Genomic DNA, 14271 nt, shown 5'->3' with positions numbered 1-14271 from the left:
ACCCTCGGCCGGGGCCGCGGCAGAGTGGCCTCTCTGCCACGGCCCCACCCTTGTCCCTGATGCTGCAAGTCCCTGCCCATCCGCGCCTGCTGCGCACGCAGCCTGCTGACTGGTCATTATTGTGACGGAGTCCCGACCAATTTGCATGTTACCCTATTATTAGTATAGACTTCTGGGTGATGTCTGTTCCGTCTTTTAGTTGTATTTTTGAAGTGGTTGTTTGTGGCAGCAGTCTCCGGTGTTTACCTATGCTGCCATCTTGCTCGGTCCCCTCATTATCTCCCTTTAAAGCATATTGTTGAATGAATGTTGAATGGAAATAGATATTAAAATGCCTACAATTCCTCCATTTTCCTCAAAAGCCAAAAGCAATGAAGAATTGAATGTGAAAAGCTAATATAGTAATGGTAGCCAAATGAGGTTTGTTTTGAAGTTAGATGAGATCAAATGAATCTGAAAAGATTCCTGATGTTAGGTTCAGAATACTTAGCATCATTGTTTAATTGCATCAAAACAGATAGAATACAGGTGGTAACATATCTGTTGCCATATGCCCTGTGTTCAAAGAAGGACATGAGAGAAAATAGCTGAGAAATTAGCTGAGAAATCCCAGTAACTCAGGCAAATAAATGTATGCCCTACTCCATGAATGTTTTTTTCTAAAAATTAGTAATGCCTTAGAAACCATCTTTTAAAAGAAAAAAATGTTGACTACTTTTCTAGTTGGCCAAGTTACTTAACCTCTCTAAGCTTCAGTTATCTTATTTATAAAAATGGGATAATACTAATACCTACATAGATTATTGTATAGAAGAAATAATTTCATAAATCCATGTTGGTGCCTGACACATAGTAGGCTCACCATCAGTGTCAACTAATATTAAACATTAGCAGTATTTAATATTTATAGTTTACAATATATTATTAATTTAAATATTAAGTATTTTATAACTACTTTAAGAAGTAGTTATAAAACGATGAAGTAGTTGCTACTATTTTTCCCATTTCATAGGCGAGGAAGCTGAGGCATAAAGAGGTTAAATGACTTGCCCAGGCAATTTGGCCCTGATAACCCACTTATGGCAATTATGCTATTTTGTCTCTCACATGACAATCTTTGGAAATTTGCACTAAAACTATTTTTTTAGTTTAAAGAAATCCTAAATTAGGGAATCAGCTGAACTGCCAGAGGACACTGAGTGAAAAAAATCTTGGAGCCTATTCAACTGCCGGCCAGGCTCCTCCTCTGTAAAATTAGGTCATTTCCTAAAAGAGAGGAGGGAGGGGGAGAGAGAATGAAAAACAATAGGAAGACTCAGAGTCAGAAAAAGAAACAACAAAGAGGGCAGGAGCAGGAAAAGCGGCAGTGGGTGATATGCTGAAGGGGAGGTGAGACTTGGGAGCAGAATGAGAGAAAATGTTCACCTTTTTAGAAGAAAGTTAACCAAAGAGCTTCCAAAAGAAAAACTAGAGAACTTGCTCTGGAGATATTAACAAGTAGCCTGAATGTAACCACCGTGTATAACATTATATTTGTATTACATACTCGGTCCCACCCAACTTACTTGGCTATAACTATCACTGATAAAAAAAGGAACAAGTCTGAATCAATACCTGATACGGCATCTGGATCTTTTCCATGCAAAAGCTTCTTCAGTTTCTTACTAACCAGGTCCAATAAAGTAACTGGTGTCTGCATAAAAAGGGATTTTCAAATATTTAATACTAGTGGCCCGGTACACAAAATTCATGCACTCGGGGTGTGTGTGGGGTTCCCCCAGCCTGGCCTGTGCCCTGTCACAGTATGGGAGCCCCGTGATCTATTGCCCCAAAGAGGTAGGCCCCGCCCACCCATCTGGGGCTCCTTGATGGATTGCCCCAAAAAGGTAGGCCGGAGCCTGGGGAGGCCTGCGGATCCCCAGGCCGGGTCCATGGTGGAGGGGCCTCTCTGCGCACCTATGGACCCTCGGCCGGGGCCGCGGCAGAGTGGCCTCTCTGCCGCGGCCCCACCCTTGTCCCTGATGTTGCAAGTCCCTGCCCATCCGCGCCTGCTGCGCACACAGCCTGCTGACTGGTCGTTATTGTGACGGAGTCCCGACCAATTTGCATGTTACCCTATTATTAGTATAGATGATTTTTTTTTCCTATCCAGAAACATAGATAAAAACTTAATGGTTTTGACCAATGAGTCGGGGAAAACATTCCAGATGGGGAGAAGGGGTGGGCAGCAGACCTCTGAATTATAAAAGGTATGAATTCTTGAAATTTTTTTAAAAAAAATATATTTTAATTTGCATGTTACCCTATTATTAGTATAGATGATTTTTTTTTCCTATCCAGAAACATAGATAAAAACTTAATGGTTTTGACCAATGAGTCGGGAAAACATTCCAGCTGGGGAGAAGGGGTGGGCAGCAGACCTCTGAATTATAAAAGTTATGAATTCTTGAAATTTTTTTAGAATTCTTACAATTGTCTACTTTCATGTGTGAACTACATCTGAAACTAGGTTAAGCAGTCATTAGTGTAATGTTCTGTAAAAAATTATGGTTCTAAAGTAGCCCTGATCTAAATAATCTTACATTGTAATTACATGGTAAGTATGTAAATAGTAGCTCTAAAATACATGAAAACATTATCATCTTAAAATGGATAAATGCTCCTTTTCCAGGTTTTGGTTACACAAAGGTATTCCCAGACTACAACATGTATCCCTCAGCTAATATTGCTACAGAGGGCATCCCTACACCTACCAATGCTGAACCTCCTGTCTACACAGCTTCTTCATGCTGCACCCCAGGCTGCCTTTACATTAGCTTCTATACTCTTACCAATTTCAAATCATGAAGCTGTCTCCATTAATTCATTCTCTCATTCTGTAAAAATTTAGTGAGTGATTGCTATGTTTTAGGTGACAACCAGATCAAGTTTCTGAACTCTTGGAGCTTACAGTCTCATGGAAGAGAAAGACAATTTAAAAAAAAAACCCTGCAAATAAATAAATAAGTAAACAAAACCACAAAAAAATAAAAAATCAGCAAATACATCATCTATTTTCAAGTAGTGTTAGTGCCATTGAGTAAGCATGAAGCAGGGTAACAAGCTAGAGTGAAGACAATGGGTAGCCATCCTACTTGAGAAGGGCTTCTGCTGAGAGTAACATTGTAAGCAGAGGCCTGAAGAGATGGGAAGGAGTGAGCCTTAAGAAGATTTGGGAGAAAAATGTTCCAGACAGATAGTAGACAGCATAGAAAAAGCTCCGTAACAGGAAAAAACTTGGCACGTTTGAGAGCCTCCATTATAAATGCTGCCATCTCAGCCTCCCTGAAATACCTTCTGCCCTAATCTCCAGAAAGCAGTCATGAGAGGGCTTCTCCCGGCTTCCTGAATCCCACATTCGCACTTCCTTCAGCCCACGCCAATTCCTTTTCTCCTTTGTGGCCTGCTGCCAAATTTAAGCCAGTATGTTTCATTATAACACTGCTCACTCTGACGTGAAGGGAAGGTCATAAAATGAAAAAGTCCTTTCTAATTTCTTGCCTGTATGTAGGAAAGAGAATTCATTTACCCAGGGGAGGAGGCAGGATGAGAAAAAAAGAAAGTGGGGAGGCTAAGTGCTAAGGAAGAGGGAGAGGAAATGTTCTTTCTAAATTCCTAGTTGAAATCTGGGACTCAATTTACAAGTAAACTATAGACATGAGTTTTGATTTAGTGACTGTAGAATTAAACATTTGTGTAACCTGGGCTCCCCAACCTCCATTTATCATATATATATGTATATATGAAGTATATAATATTTTTATTGATTTCAGAGAGAGGAAGGGACAGGGAGAGAGAGAAACATCAATGATGACAGAATCATTGATCCGCTGCCTCCTGCACACGCCCTATTGGGAATCACAATCTGGGCATGTTCACTGACCAGAATTAAACATGATCTCCTGGTTCATAGGTCAACGCTCAACCCCTGAGCCACACTAGCCAGGCCATTTATTATATACTAGAGGCCCAGTGCATGACATTCATGCACTGGGGGGAGGGGGGTGTCCCTCAGCCCAGCCTGCGCCCTCTTGCAGGGGAATGGGCCTAAGCCGGCTGGCAGACATCCCCTGAGGGGTCCTTAGTGCTGCCACGGAGGTGAGAGAGGCTACTGCCACTGCCGCTGCACTGCTGAGCTCACTAGCCCTGAGCCCAGCTCAGGTTTCTGGCTGAGCGGCGCTCCCCCTGTGGGAGAGCACTGACCACCAAAGGGCAGCTCCTGTGTTGAGCGTCTGCCCCCTGGTAGTCAGTGTGTATCATAGCGACCGGTCATTCCACTGTTTGGTTGATTTGCATATTAGCCTTTTATTATATGGGATTTTGATAAAAACAAAAACAACTATGTGTAGAACATAACAACTGACTTACAAATGAGTTTCTAGAATATATTTCATTCAAAATTCATAATATGGGGACTGCCTCTTGTATATTCTAATTACCACCTTTTTCTCTGAAATAATGGAAAAGAAACTTCAGTTAAGGTTGACAGAACTACAAAATTTGAACCAATATTTATTTCTTATGACATGAGACAAATTTTTTAAGCAAAAAAAAAAAAAAGGGAAGGAAACAATTTTTTTGTACAGGCTTTGGAGAAATACCACTAAAAGTACGAGTCAGTACTAAAATATAGTAGCGAGGCTAAAAAACAATCATTTAATCATTTTCTTGATATATTTTGTAAATCTGACCACATTTTACTAATTCTATTGCTACCCTTCTGTTTCAAGTCACTATATCTCTTGCCTAGATTATTACAACAGCCTCCTAAAGGTGTTCCTGCTTTTACCCTTGCCCCTCAACAATCTATTCTCAACACAAAAGACACATCTATCTTTATAAATGTCACTCATATCAGACCACTGTTTTGCTCAAACCCTCCAGTGATTCCCCATTTTATTCCAAGGAGTAGCAAAGTCTCACCGATGGCCTACAAGGGCCCCCACATCTCTGACCTCATTTCCTACTACCTTCCATTCTGCTCACCACTTCAGCACTCAAAAATGGGTTGGGTCACCTCCAGGGCCTCTGCTCTAGGACCCAATCTCTCTCCCCCAAACCATGATTCCCACCCCCACAGCCATTTGGTTGACTCTCTTTCAGTCTTTGCTGAAATTTTACTCTCTCATTGAGCCCAATCTTGGCCACCCTGTTTAATACTGTAAGTTCCCAGTCATCCCCACTCTAGCACCCATAAATCCTCTGAACCTGCTCTTTTTCTATTGCATTTATTGCCCCCTATCAAACTATATGAATTGACTTGATGATTGTGTGTATTATTTTATTGTCTGTCATGCTCACCTGGATATAAGCTCCTCAAGGATCTACATCTTCGTGTTTTGTTTGCTGATGTATTCTAAATGCCTAAATAAAACCATGCCTGGCACATAGTAATGCACCAGAAATGGGTTGAGGGAATTAATATATTTTCAAATATTGACATTAAGTCTGCTTCCTTCTCTTTAGTGGGTAGGGGAAGACAGCATTCCTTCAAACTTTGCACAATACAGGCACTGAATAGATTATTTATTAAGTGAATTACTTGCCTTTTTGCTGAACAGAAATAGCTTGGCACTAAATGTGCCCAGGCAAAATGCCAGATACCTTGAAGAGCTCAGAGTGATATTCCAGTAGAAACCAGATGACTTGTTCTGCCTGTACTTTTGATAATGATTTGGTTTGAAAAACTGCTTTGGCACGAGTTTTCAGGACAACCGTTTTGTTATCATACTGTAAACAGAAAGATTACATTAGCTCGAACAGTTTTTCTTTCCTTTTTATTGAATTTATTGGGATGACATTGGTTAACAAAGTTATACATGTTTCAGGTGCACAATTCCACAACACATCATCTGTGCACTGTTCTGTGTTTACCACCCAGTCTAGTCTCCATCGCCTCCATCCATGACCATTTATCTCTCCTTTACCCTCCCCGATCACCTCTCTCCCTTCTCCCCCCAGCAATCACTACATTGTTGTCTGTCTGAACAGTTTTTAAAAGTAATAGCCGAAAATTGTTATTGTAATATTTTGTTGCCTGTTTTTGTAACTTGCAGGCATTAGGCTCTGATGCGATAGCCATAAAAGTAAGTAGCCATCCTAATTCTTCTCTAATGTTGGGCAATAACAATCTTAGATAGAGTTGTGTTGCCTCCAGTGCTTCTGTTCTTTTCTCATTTTCTGTTACATGGATTACCAAGATGACAAAGCATGGGACAAAAAATGGAGATTATAGAATTTAGTAGCCAATTAAAATGCTATGATGCTGTACGTATTTGGCTTGTGGATTCTTTTTTTCACCACTTAGAAATTTTTGTTATGAAATATTTAAAACACAGAGGAAATTATTTATATAATTCTATATATGCCAAACACCTGTGTAATTACATCTACCATTATCAAACAGTATTTTGTTTTCAACATGGAATTATATGGCCACCTATATAGCTAAAAAAGTTGTGATACTATATAACTCAATTTTTGTTTTGCTAAAAGGTCACTAAATACCAGTTTTCTAATCCTGTATTATATCAAAATATGTTTCTTAGAATGTCCCTGTGATGTAATTACCGTTGATATAATGTTCTATAGTTAGTTATATTGGATGGTACAATTTACATGGCAGGCAACATTAGTGAAGTGAAAAAAGACTCCATGCAGTACCCTGACACCACAGAAGAAAATATTAAAATGTTACACTCATATAATATATAACATTTCTTCAATTTGTACCTTTAAAAAGTTTTATTACGCTAGCCAATCACAAAAGACTGTGAGCCTAAGCTCCAATCAAGAGTAAGGGACAGGTCACATGCATCAGGATTAAAAAGCCAAGTGGACTGCCCACTCAGCGTGTGGGTGCTCCCAGACCATGTGCGTAGGCACCCTCCTGCAAGAGTAGAGATATTTGCCTTGCTGAAAAAAAAGTTTTATTATGCAAAAAATTAAAGTTTAAACATCATTTCTTACCTAAAAGTTCAATAATTCCTGAACGCATATCAAAATACTCATCAGTTAACAGGCAATATCTCTCTTGATTATAATATTTTACTATGACATCAAAGAGTATCTTCTTCTGTTTATTCAGTCTTGTCTCTTCATTTCTGTTTTGCACGAACTGCTGACTAACTGAAACGACGAACTGGTCAGGGAAATACTCCACGCATTCAATGCTGCATTAAGCCAGGTGTCAATCCTGAAGGAAAAATACAAAAGAAAATAAATCAATGGTTAACATTTCCATTTAATTACCTAAAGCACTGTTAGATAAAACATCATCATACCTATTTTATATTTAACTAAATCTAAGGAAGAAACTATTTTTCAGAGAATCATTTCAATAAATTTTGCAGGATGAATGAAGGAGAGAATAAGAGGGAATAGCTTGTTTCCTCACCAAATACCACCATACCTTTCTATACCTTTATTTTCTTTCTTCTTTTTTTTTTTAGACAAAAAATTCTTAAATTGATTTCAGAGAGAGGAAGGGAGAGGGAGTGAGGGATAGGAACATCAACGATTAGAGAGAATCACTGATTGGCTGCCCCTGCCTCCTGCACAACTCCTACTGGGGATTGAGCCCAAAACCTGAGTATGTGCCCTGACCAGGAATCCAACTTTGACCTCTTGGTTCATGGGTTGTTGATGCTCAATCACTGAGCCACAACAGCCGGACATTTATACCTTTATTTTCAAGGAGTCAAAATATTTTTGGCTACCTTTTCATTATTTATTTCTAACTTCATGAATTCATCTGTACTGCTCCATTTCATCAGTAGTTTCCCTGTTTTCCCACTACAATAATTAGATGCATTTGGTTGTAATATTATTATTTGAAAATACGATACCAAATATTTCCCCACACAAGATGCACTGTTTATCCTACCACACACTGTCTTCCCTTTCTTCTCTCTCCACCCCAACAAGACAAGAAATGTAGGATCCTTTCACTCCTTCCTTCCTACAATGATGCCTTTGAAAGGCCTTTAATTCCCCCTTAACCTCATCTGCCATCTTACCAACCCCCAAGTTATTATAAGTTCCCTTAATACTATGTCCTTGTTTTGACTTCTTATTTAGTGCTTATATCTTATACATTCCCACACAGTGTTACATACCAACTTGGAATTTGTGTGTGTGTGTGTGTGTGTATGTGTGTGTACAAAATGAGAGAAAATAGCACAGATCAAAGTTCAAAGCCATAACAGTGTTTCTTGGCTATTTTCTTTGCATGAGGTTCCTAAGAAATATATTCTATGAAATCTTTTTTTAAAAAAATATATTTTTATTGATTTCAGAGAGGAAGGGAGAGGGGGAGAGAGAGAGAGAAACATCAATGATGAGAGAGAATCATTGATCAGCTGCCTCCTGCACGTCCCCTACTGGGGATTGAGCCCGCAACCTAGGCATATGCCCTTGACCAGAATCAAACCTGGAACCCTTCAGTCTTCAGGCTGACGCTCTATCTGCTGAGACAGATTGGCTAGGGCAGGGGTCCTCAAACTTTTTAAACAGGGGGCCAGTTCACTGTCCCTCAGACCGTCAGAGGGCCGGACTATAGTTTAAAAAAAAACTATGAACAAATTCCTATGCACACTGCACATATTTTATTTTGAAGTAAAAAAACAAAATGGGAACAAATACAATATTTGTATTTGCATGTGGCCCGCGGGCCATAGTTTGAGGACCCCTGGGCTAGGGCCTCTATGAATTCTTGATAATCCTCAAGAACCTTTCCTTCATCCCTCTTCCCTTTATCCTTCCATCTTTCCTTCCTTCTCTTTATTTCCCCAACAGTATATTACACAAAACATAGTATAAAGCATATGTGTTATTTGAAGTATTTGGGAGACAGAGGTAAGGAAGAGGCCTAAAACCCTAATTTCCTCTGTGGAAAAATGAACAATCATTTCAGTACCCAAAACTGAAAAATCATGACATAGCAATATAAGCATGTTATTTAGAGATATGGAAAATATGTTGCAAATGGTTGTCATGGGGAAAGGGCAATGGGTGGGGAGAAGGGTAGGGAACTGCTATTTTTTGGTAACCAAACCTATAGGATTCTTTGAATGTTTTACATTACATGCATATATAACACATATAAAAAATAAAACATTTAACAAAATGTACATAAGAATACCAGCTTTCCTTCCCTACTGTGTCTTATTTACTTATCCCTCCAAGTCCGTTACCCCATTGTTATAGGCAACAAATATAAAATGTATAACAAATTGCTTAGCACAAAGAAAGGTCCAACAAGTGGGAATTATTTTTATCAGCATCTGTATGGATTAATTACATCCATTTTTAGTTAGGAATTTCTAGAGGTACCCTGTGTTCTCAAGGGAAATTGATGGGACAAGTTATTTGTTCATTTGTAATAGATAAAAACTATAGTTCTGTTGGCTCCTCCTCTTCTGCCTATCCTCTAAATATTAGTCTTTCTCAGATCTCTCCTAGTCCCTCTTCTCTTCTCACTCTTGACATGCTTGCTTTACACCCCTTTGCAGGAAGCTGCCCATTGTCTTCACTAGCAGAGAAGTGCAAACAAGGATCCTGGAAGGCTGGTGAACCTTGAACCCATGGCAAGGGCCAGAGTTATGCTCCGATTGTCTAGTCCAGACAATGGGGGCTCAAGTTATTTCCTGACCAAATAGTCTCAGAGTAAATCCTTCTAATATTTACTGACCTTTAAGATAGTCTGCCTGTTACTGCAATTACCTGCCTGACTAAGAGCTAGATGTGTATCCAAGATTGAATAAAAGGCTGGTGAGGCCTGGGCACCAGTGGAAGTCCTTCCCCTTGAGTTGGGCTTGCCCGTCTGGCCCCCAATATTTCTAAATTATTTGTCTCTTTCATTTGCGTGCGGCCCATCTTCCAGATCCTGAACCCTGAACCACGCGGGACATGGGGGAACATACACACCCCTTCTTTGGGCACCCTGTATTTCCCTTATCACACTTTTTCTAACTTGTTGATAGCCTTTGCTCCTCTAGGGTGCAAACAATGCTTGTCTTGCGTCTCTCATGGTTTGACCAAATGCATAAAGGGTGTAACCATTAATGAATTGTGTATGCATTCCTCTTAATTGCCCTGGGTACGGGGCTCTTCTTTCCACTGTTAGTGACATACTAAGGAGAAAACCACAAGTAAATGAAGTATATAGTCAAGAGGAGTAAAGCAAGAGGTAGCTTAGCTAGTTTGTTTTGAAAGGCAAATGGCAGGGAGATGCTTAGGAGGGGCTTACACAATGGACAGAAGATACACTCAGTAGAAGATGGTATTGGATTAAAAAGAATAAGGACTGGTAGTGTAGAATTTAGCACCTCCAGTTAATCTGATCATGGTTGCAAAAAATAAACTAAATGTTATTGGATCTAAGTTGCCTCACTTGTCCTGTTTGACGTAATTGCTATGTAGAAGGAAACTTTTACAGGGAAGTGAACAGTGAGTCAATACGCCAAACACAACTTTTATTATATCTGAAAAGTCAGTTCTTGGAGACAGTAAAAGGATCAGTGGTTGCCAGGGGTTAGGGGGAAGGGAAGGATGGATAGGTGAAGCAGAGAGGATTTTTAGGGCAGTGAAACTATTCTGTATGATACTATAATGGTAGATACATGTCATTATACATTTGTTAAAGCCCCTAGAATACACACCACCAAGAGTGAACATTAATGTAAACTATGGACTTGACATTGATCAATCACTATAGGTCCATGGATTACAACAACCATTCTGCTGCAGGATGTTGACAGTGAGGAAGGTTGTGTGCCTGTGGGGCAGGAATATATGGGAACTCTCTATACATTCTGCTCAGTTTTTCTGTGAACCTAAAACTGTTCTAAAAAATAAAGTTTATTTTTTTAAAAGTCAGTTTTTCCTTACAAACCTCTGAAAAAAATGAAAACAAATTACCTTCTTTTGAAAGCGGGAGAACAGGTTTGTCAACTGTGATATTTGGAGGTAAAGCCAGATTCCCACTCTTTGCATGAATAAGTTCCTTAATTCTTTTCTCATCAATTTCTGTGCTAGAGGATTTGAAATTATTTCATCTTCTGGTCTGTTAAGAAATAATATGTGAATTTTCCCATTATATACAGGACCAAATTTTCAAATAACAATTTATTAAACTTACTCATATATTCCCTAGTTCCAAAAAAGATCTCAGGCAGCTTACAATAAAAGACACGAGTAATAAAATCTGTATATATAAAAGCCAGCCACCTGAATGCTGTAACGACCAGAATGACTGGTTGCTATGATGCCCACTGTGGCCAGCGAACCGACCCGATATGGGGGGAGGGCCGGCTGGCCAAACTCCTGTGGCCCCTCCCCTCAGCCGGCCCCACCCGATTGCACTCCCCACCCCAATAGGGGGCAGCGCCAGCTGGCCAACCTCCTGAAGCCCCTCCCCCTGGGTGGCCCCACCCTAGATGGGCCCCCATCACCCCAGCTGGCCCGCAGCCCCTCCCCACAGCCAGCTCTGCCCCCTAATGGGGCCCCCCCCACTCCAATCAGGGGCAGGGCCGGCCTGCCAACCACCCATGGCCCCTCCCACAGGCCTCGGGCCTCCAATTGGCCCCCCCACCCCATTCTGGGGCATGGCCAGCTGGCCCACCGCCCATAGCCCCTCCCCATGGCCAGCCCAACCCCCAATCAGCCCCTACCACCCCGATTGGCCCATGGCCCCTCCCCCCAGCTGGCCTGGCCCTGATGGGGCCCCAATCAGGGCAGGCTGGCCAGCCAACCTCCCGCCATCTCCTCCTCTTGACAGGCCCGGCTCCGATCCACCCTGATTGGGGCCGGGCCGGCTGGACCCCACCTGTGCACGAATTCGTGCACTGGGCCTCTAGTTATTAGATAGTAGAATATCACTAAAAGAGGACAGATTAGGGTTGTAAATAAAGAGAAGAATATATTATAAATAATAATTATAAGGTGAACACTGTTGCTATGATAGAAAATTTTTGCACAGTTTCAGAAACCTTGCCTTTTTTTTTTTTTTTTTTTTACTTTGGGTAAGTCATTTTTCAAAATTAGGAAACATACAATTCATCGTTGGATATAAAGTTTTTCCTGGTATAAATTCTGCAAAATTTGTGTTAATGTCCTAAACCACAGTTTTAGAGCAAATGCTGAAATGCTGAATTTTTACATGGTTATTTCTTTTATTGACTTCTGAAAAAAACTGAAAGCATAATATTCCATTTTAGCTCAATGACAACTGTTCTGCCATAATCTAAATACAATACAGTATTTCGATTAACACTAACTTTAAAGATTCCTTTGCATTTATTTTATGTGTTAATCCATTCTCAGCATCCTTTTTTCTCTTGCAAAAAAATAAGATGATTTATTGCCTAGAAACCTATAGAGTCTATTTTTTGAATCTTCAAATTCCAATTCTTTCTCATTTTTGAATAGCTTCACTCCTACTGGTTGAAATACCTTATGGTTCATTAGAACTTGGCAAAGATGAACTCCTTTAAGACGAGAGAGATCATTACTACTTACGCACATATTTTGCATAAGATGACTTACTTAATACTACATCAACATCATCAGAACCAGTAAAACAGTCTTTGTATGTTCATAAATGATGCCTCCTCCTTTTTACTTCCACTTGAGTCTGAAGGGAGTGAATAATACCATCCCATAGCTGAGTAGCTTGAAAAGACCAGAACATCCTGAAAATTAAAACAAAAAAACCAAACACATACTTAAATTACACAAAATTATTAAAATATTTAAGTTTTTCAGTTTTGACACCTATGCTTTTTTAAAATCCTCACCTGAGGATATGATTTTATTGATTTTAGAGAGAGAGGAAGGGAGAGAGAGAGAGAGGAGGGAGAGAAAGAAACATTGACTGGTTGCCTCCTATATTTGCCCGGACTGGTGATGGAACCCACAACTTAGGTGTGTGCCCTGACTGGGAATGGAACCTACAATCTTCTGGTGTACCGGGATAATGCTCCAACCAACTGAACCACCAGGCCAGGGCAACCTTATGCTTTTTTGTTGTTGTTGTTAATCCTCACCCAAGGGTATTCTTCTGCTCCCCCTCATCCAGGGTATTTTTTCCATTGATTTTAGATTGAGTGGAAGGGAGGTGGGGAGAGAGAGAGAAACATCCATGTGCGAGAGACACATCGACTGGTTGCCTCCCCCATGATCCGGATGGAGCCTGCAACCGAGGTACACGCTCATGATCCTTCAGTCCCTGGGCTGATGCTCTAATCACTGAGAAACTGGCTAGGACAACCTTACGCTTTTTAAATGGCATATCTGCTGCCATTGTTAAGTTTCTACTCCTCCAATCTTATCTATAATTATAAAAGGGTAATATGCTAATTAGACTGGACGTCTTCCAGACATCATTCCGGAGTCCTTCCTGACAAAGCCGGGCGAGGGAATCAGCCTGAGTCCTTGATGCCGGAGGGAAGCCGGTGCCGGAGGGAAGCTGGTGCCTGCTGGGGGGAAGGTAGGCCTACGCTTGCCCAAATTTTTGTGCATCGGGCCTCTAGTGCAAACTATAAAATATTTACTAAGATTGCACCAAGTTTGTCTGGGCGTGATGGATGGGGTAGGGCTGGAGTGGGGTGGAGAAGGTTAAAAGTCTATGAGTGGTGGAGACAATGATATTTTCCAATGGACCATCTGCCATTAACCTTCATTAAACAAGTGGGTTAGAAGAAATAGGAACTTGTGCTCAAGAAACTTGCCATCTCATACTTCAACCCCTTGTAGTTCTAAGTGTAGCCTGTGGACCAACAGCATTGGCATCTGGGCATTTACAAGAAACGCAGATTACCAGGCTATTCCTGAATATACAGACTGCGTTTCAACAAAATCCCCAAATGACTCGTGTGCATATTAAAGTCTGAAAATCACTGCTTTCCTGGACTTTCCAAGAGAGTCGTTCGGAAAGCCCAATCACGGATCTTACTTGGTCCAGACCAGAGAGGTCAGGTGCACAGGGAAGGGACGGGGCCAGGGAAGGGGCGGGCCCAGGAAGGGGGGACCCCAGAAACCTGAGGTGCCAGGGCCAAACCCACCGCTCCACTGAGCCGCCCGCCCCCAGATCCTAATATTCGGTTAGGTTACCTGTCCTCCTTTTCCGGCAGAAGCCACTTCTACGGCTTACGAAACTCGACCCGCTCCGCCCTGGGCCGGGCAGCTCGCTCCGGCTGCCTGCGGTTCGGGGAGTCAAAAGAACCGCCATTC

The 14271-nt window shown here is 41.1% G+C and overlaps 1 protein-coding gene across 1 annotated transcript; it reads right to left on the bottom strand.

The window, feature by feature from the left end:
* Positions 1-5591: 5591 nt before the first annotated feature.
* DEPDC4 (DEP domain containing 4) lies at positions 5592-14269 on the bottom strand. Its single transcript, XM_005882351.2, is given in 9 exon segments — positions 5592-5769; positions 7009-7234; positions 10960-11070; positions 11073-11104; positions 12318-12387; positions 12390-12585; positions 12587-12720; positions 12723-12731; positions 14152-14269. Coding segments are annotated over 8 exon segments (699 nt in total). The 3' UTR covers positions 5592-5769; positions 7009-7205.
* Positions 14270-14271: the final 2 nt, after the last annotated feature.

The sequence above is a fragment of the Myotis brandtii genome, unplaced genomic scaffold (genome assembly GCF_000412655.1).
Source record: "Myotis brandtii unplaced genomic scaffold, ASM41265v1 scaffold708, whole genome shotgun sequence".
NCBI classification, from domain to species: domain Eukaryota; kingdom Metazoa; phylum Chordata; class Mammalia; order Chiroptera; family Vespertilionidae; genus Myotis; species Myotis brandtii.
The sequence above is the reverse complement of the archived record's forward strand: the minus strand, read 5'-3'. Positions and strand labels throughout refer to the sequence as shown.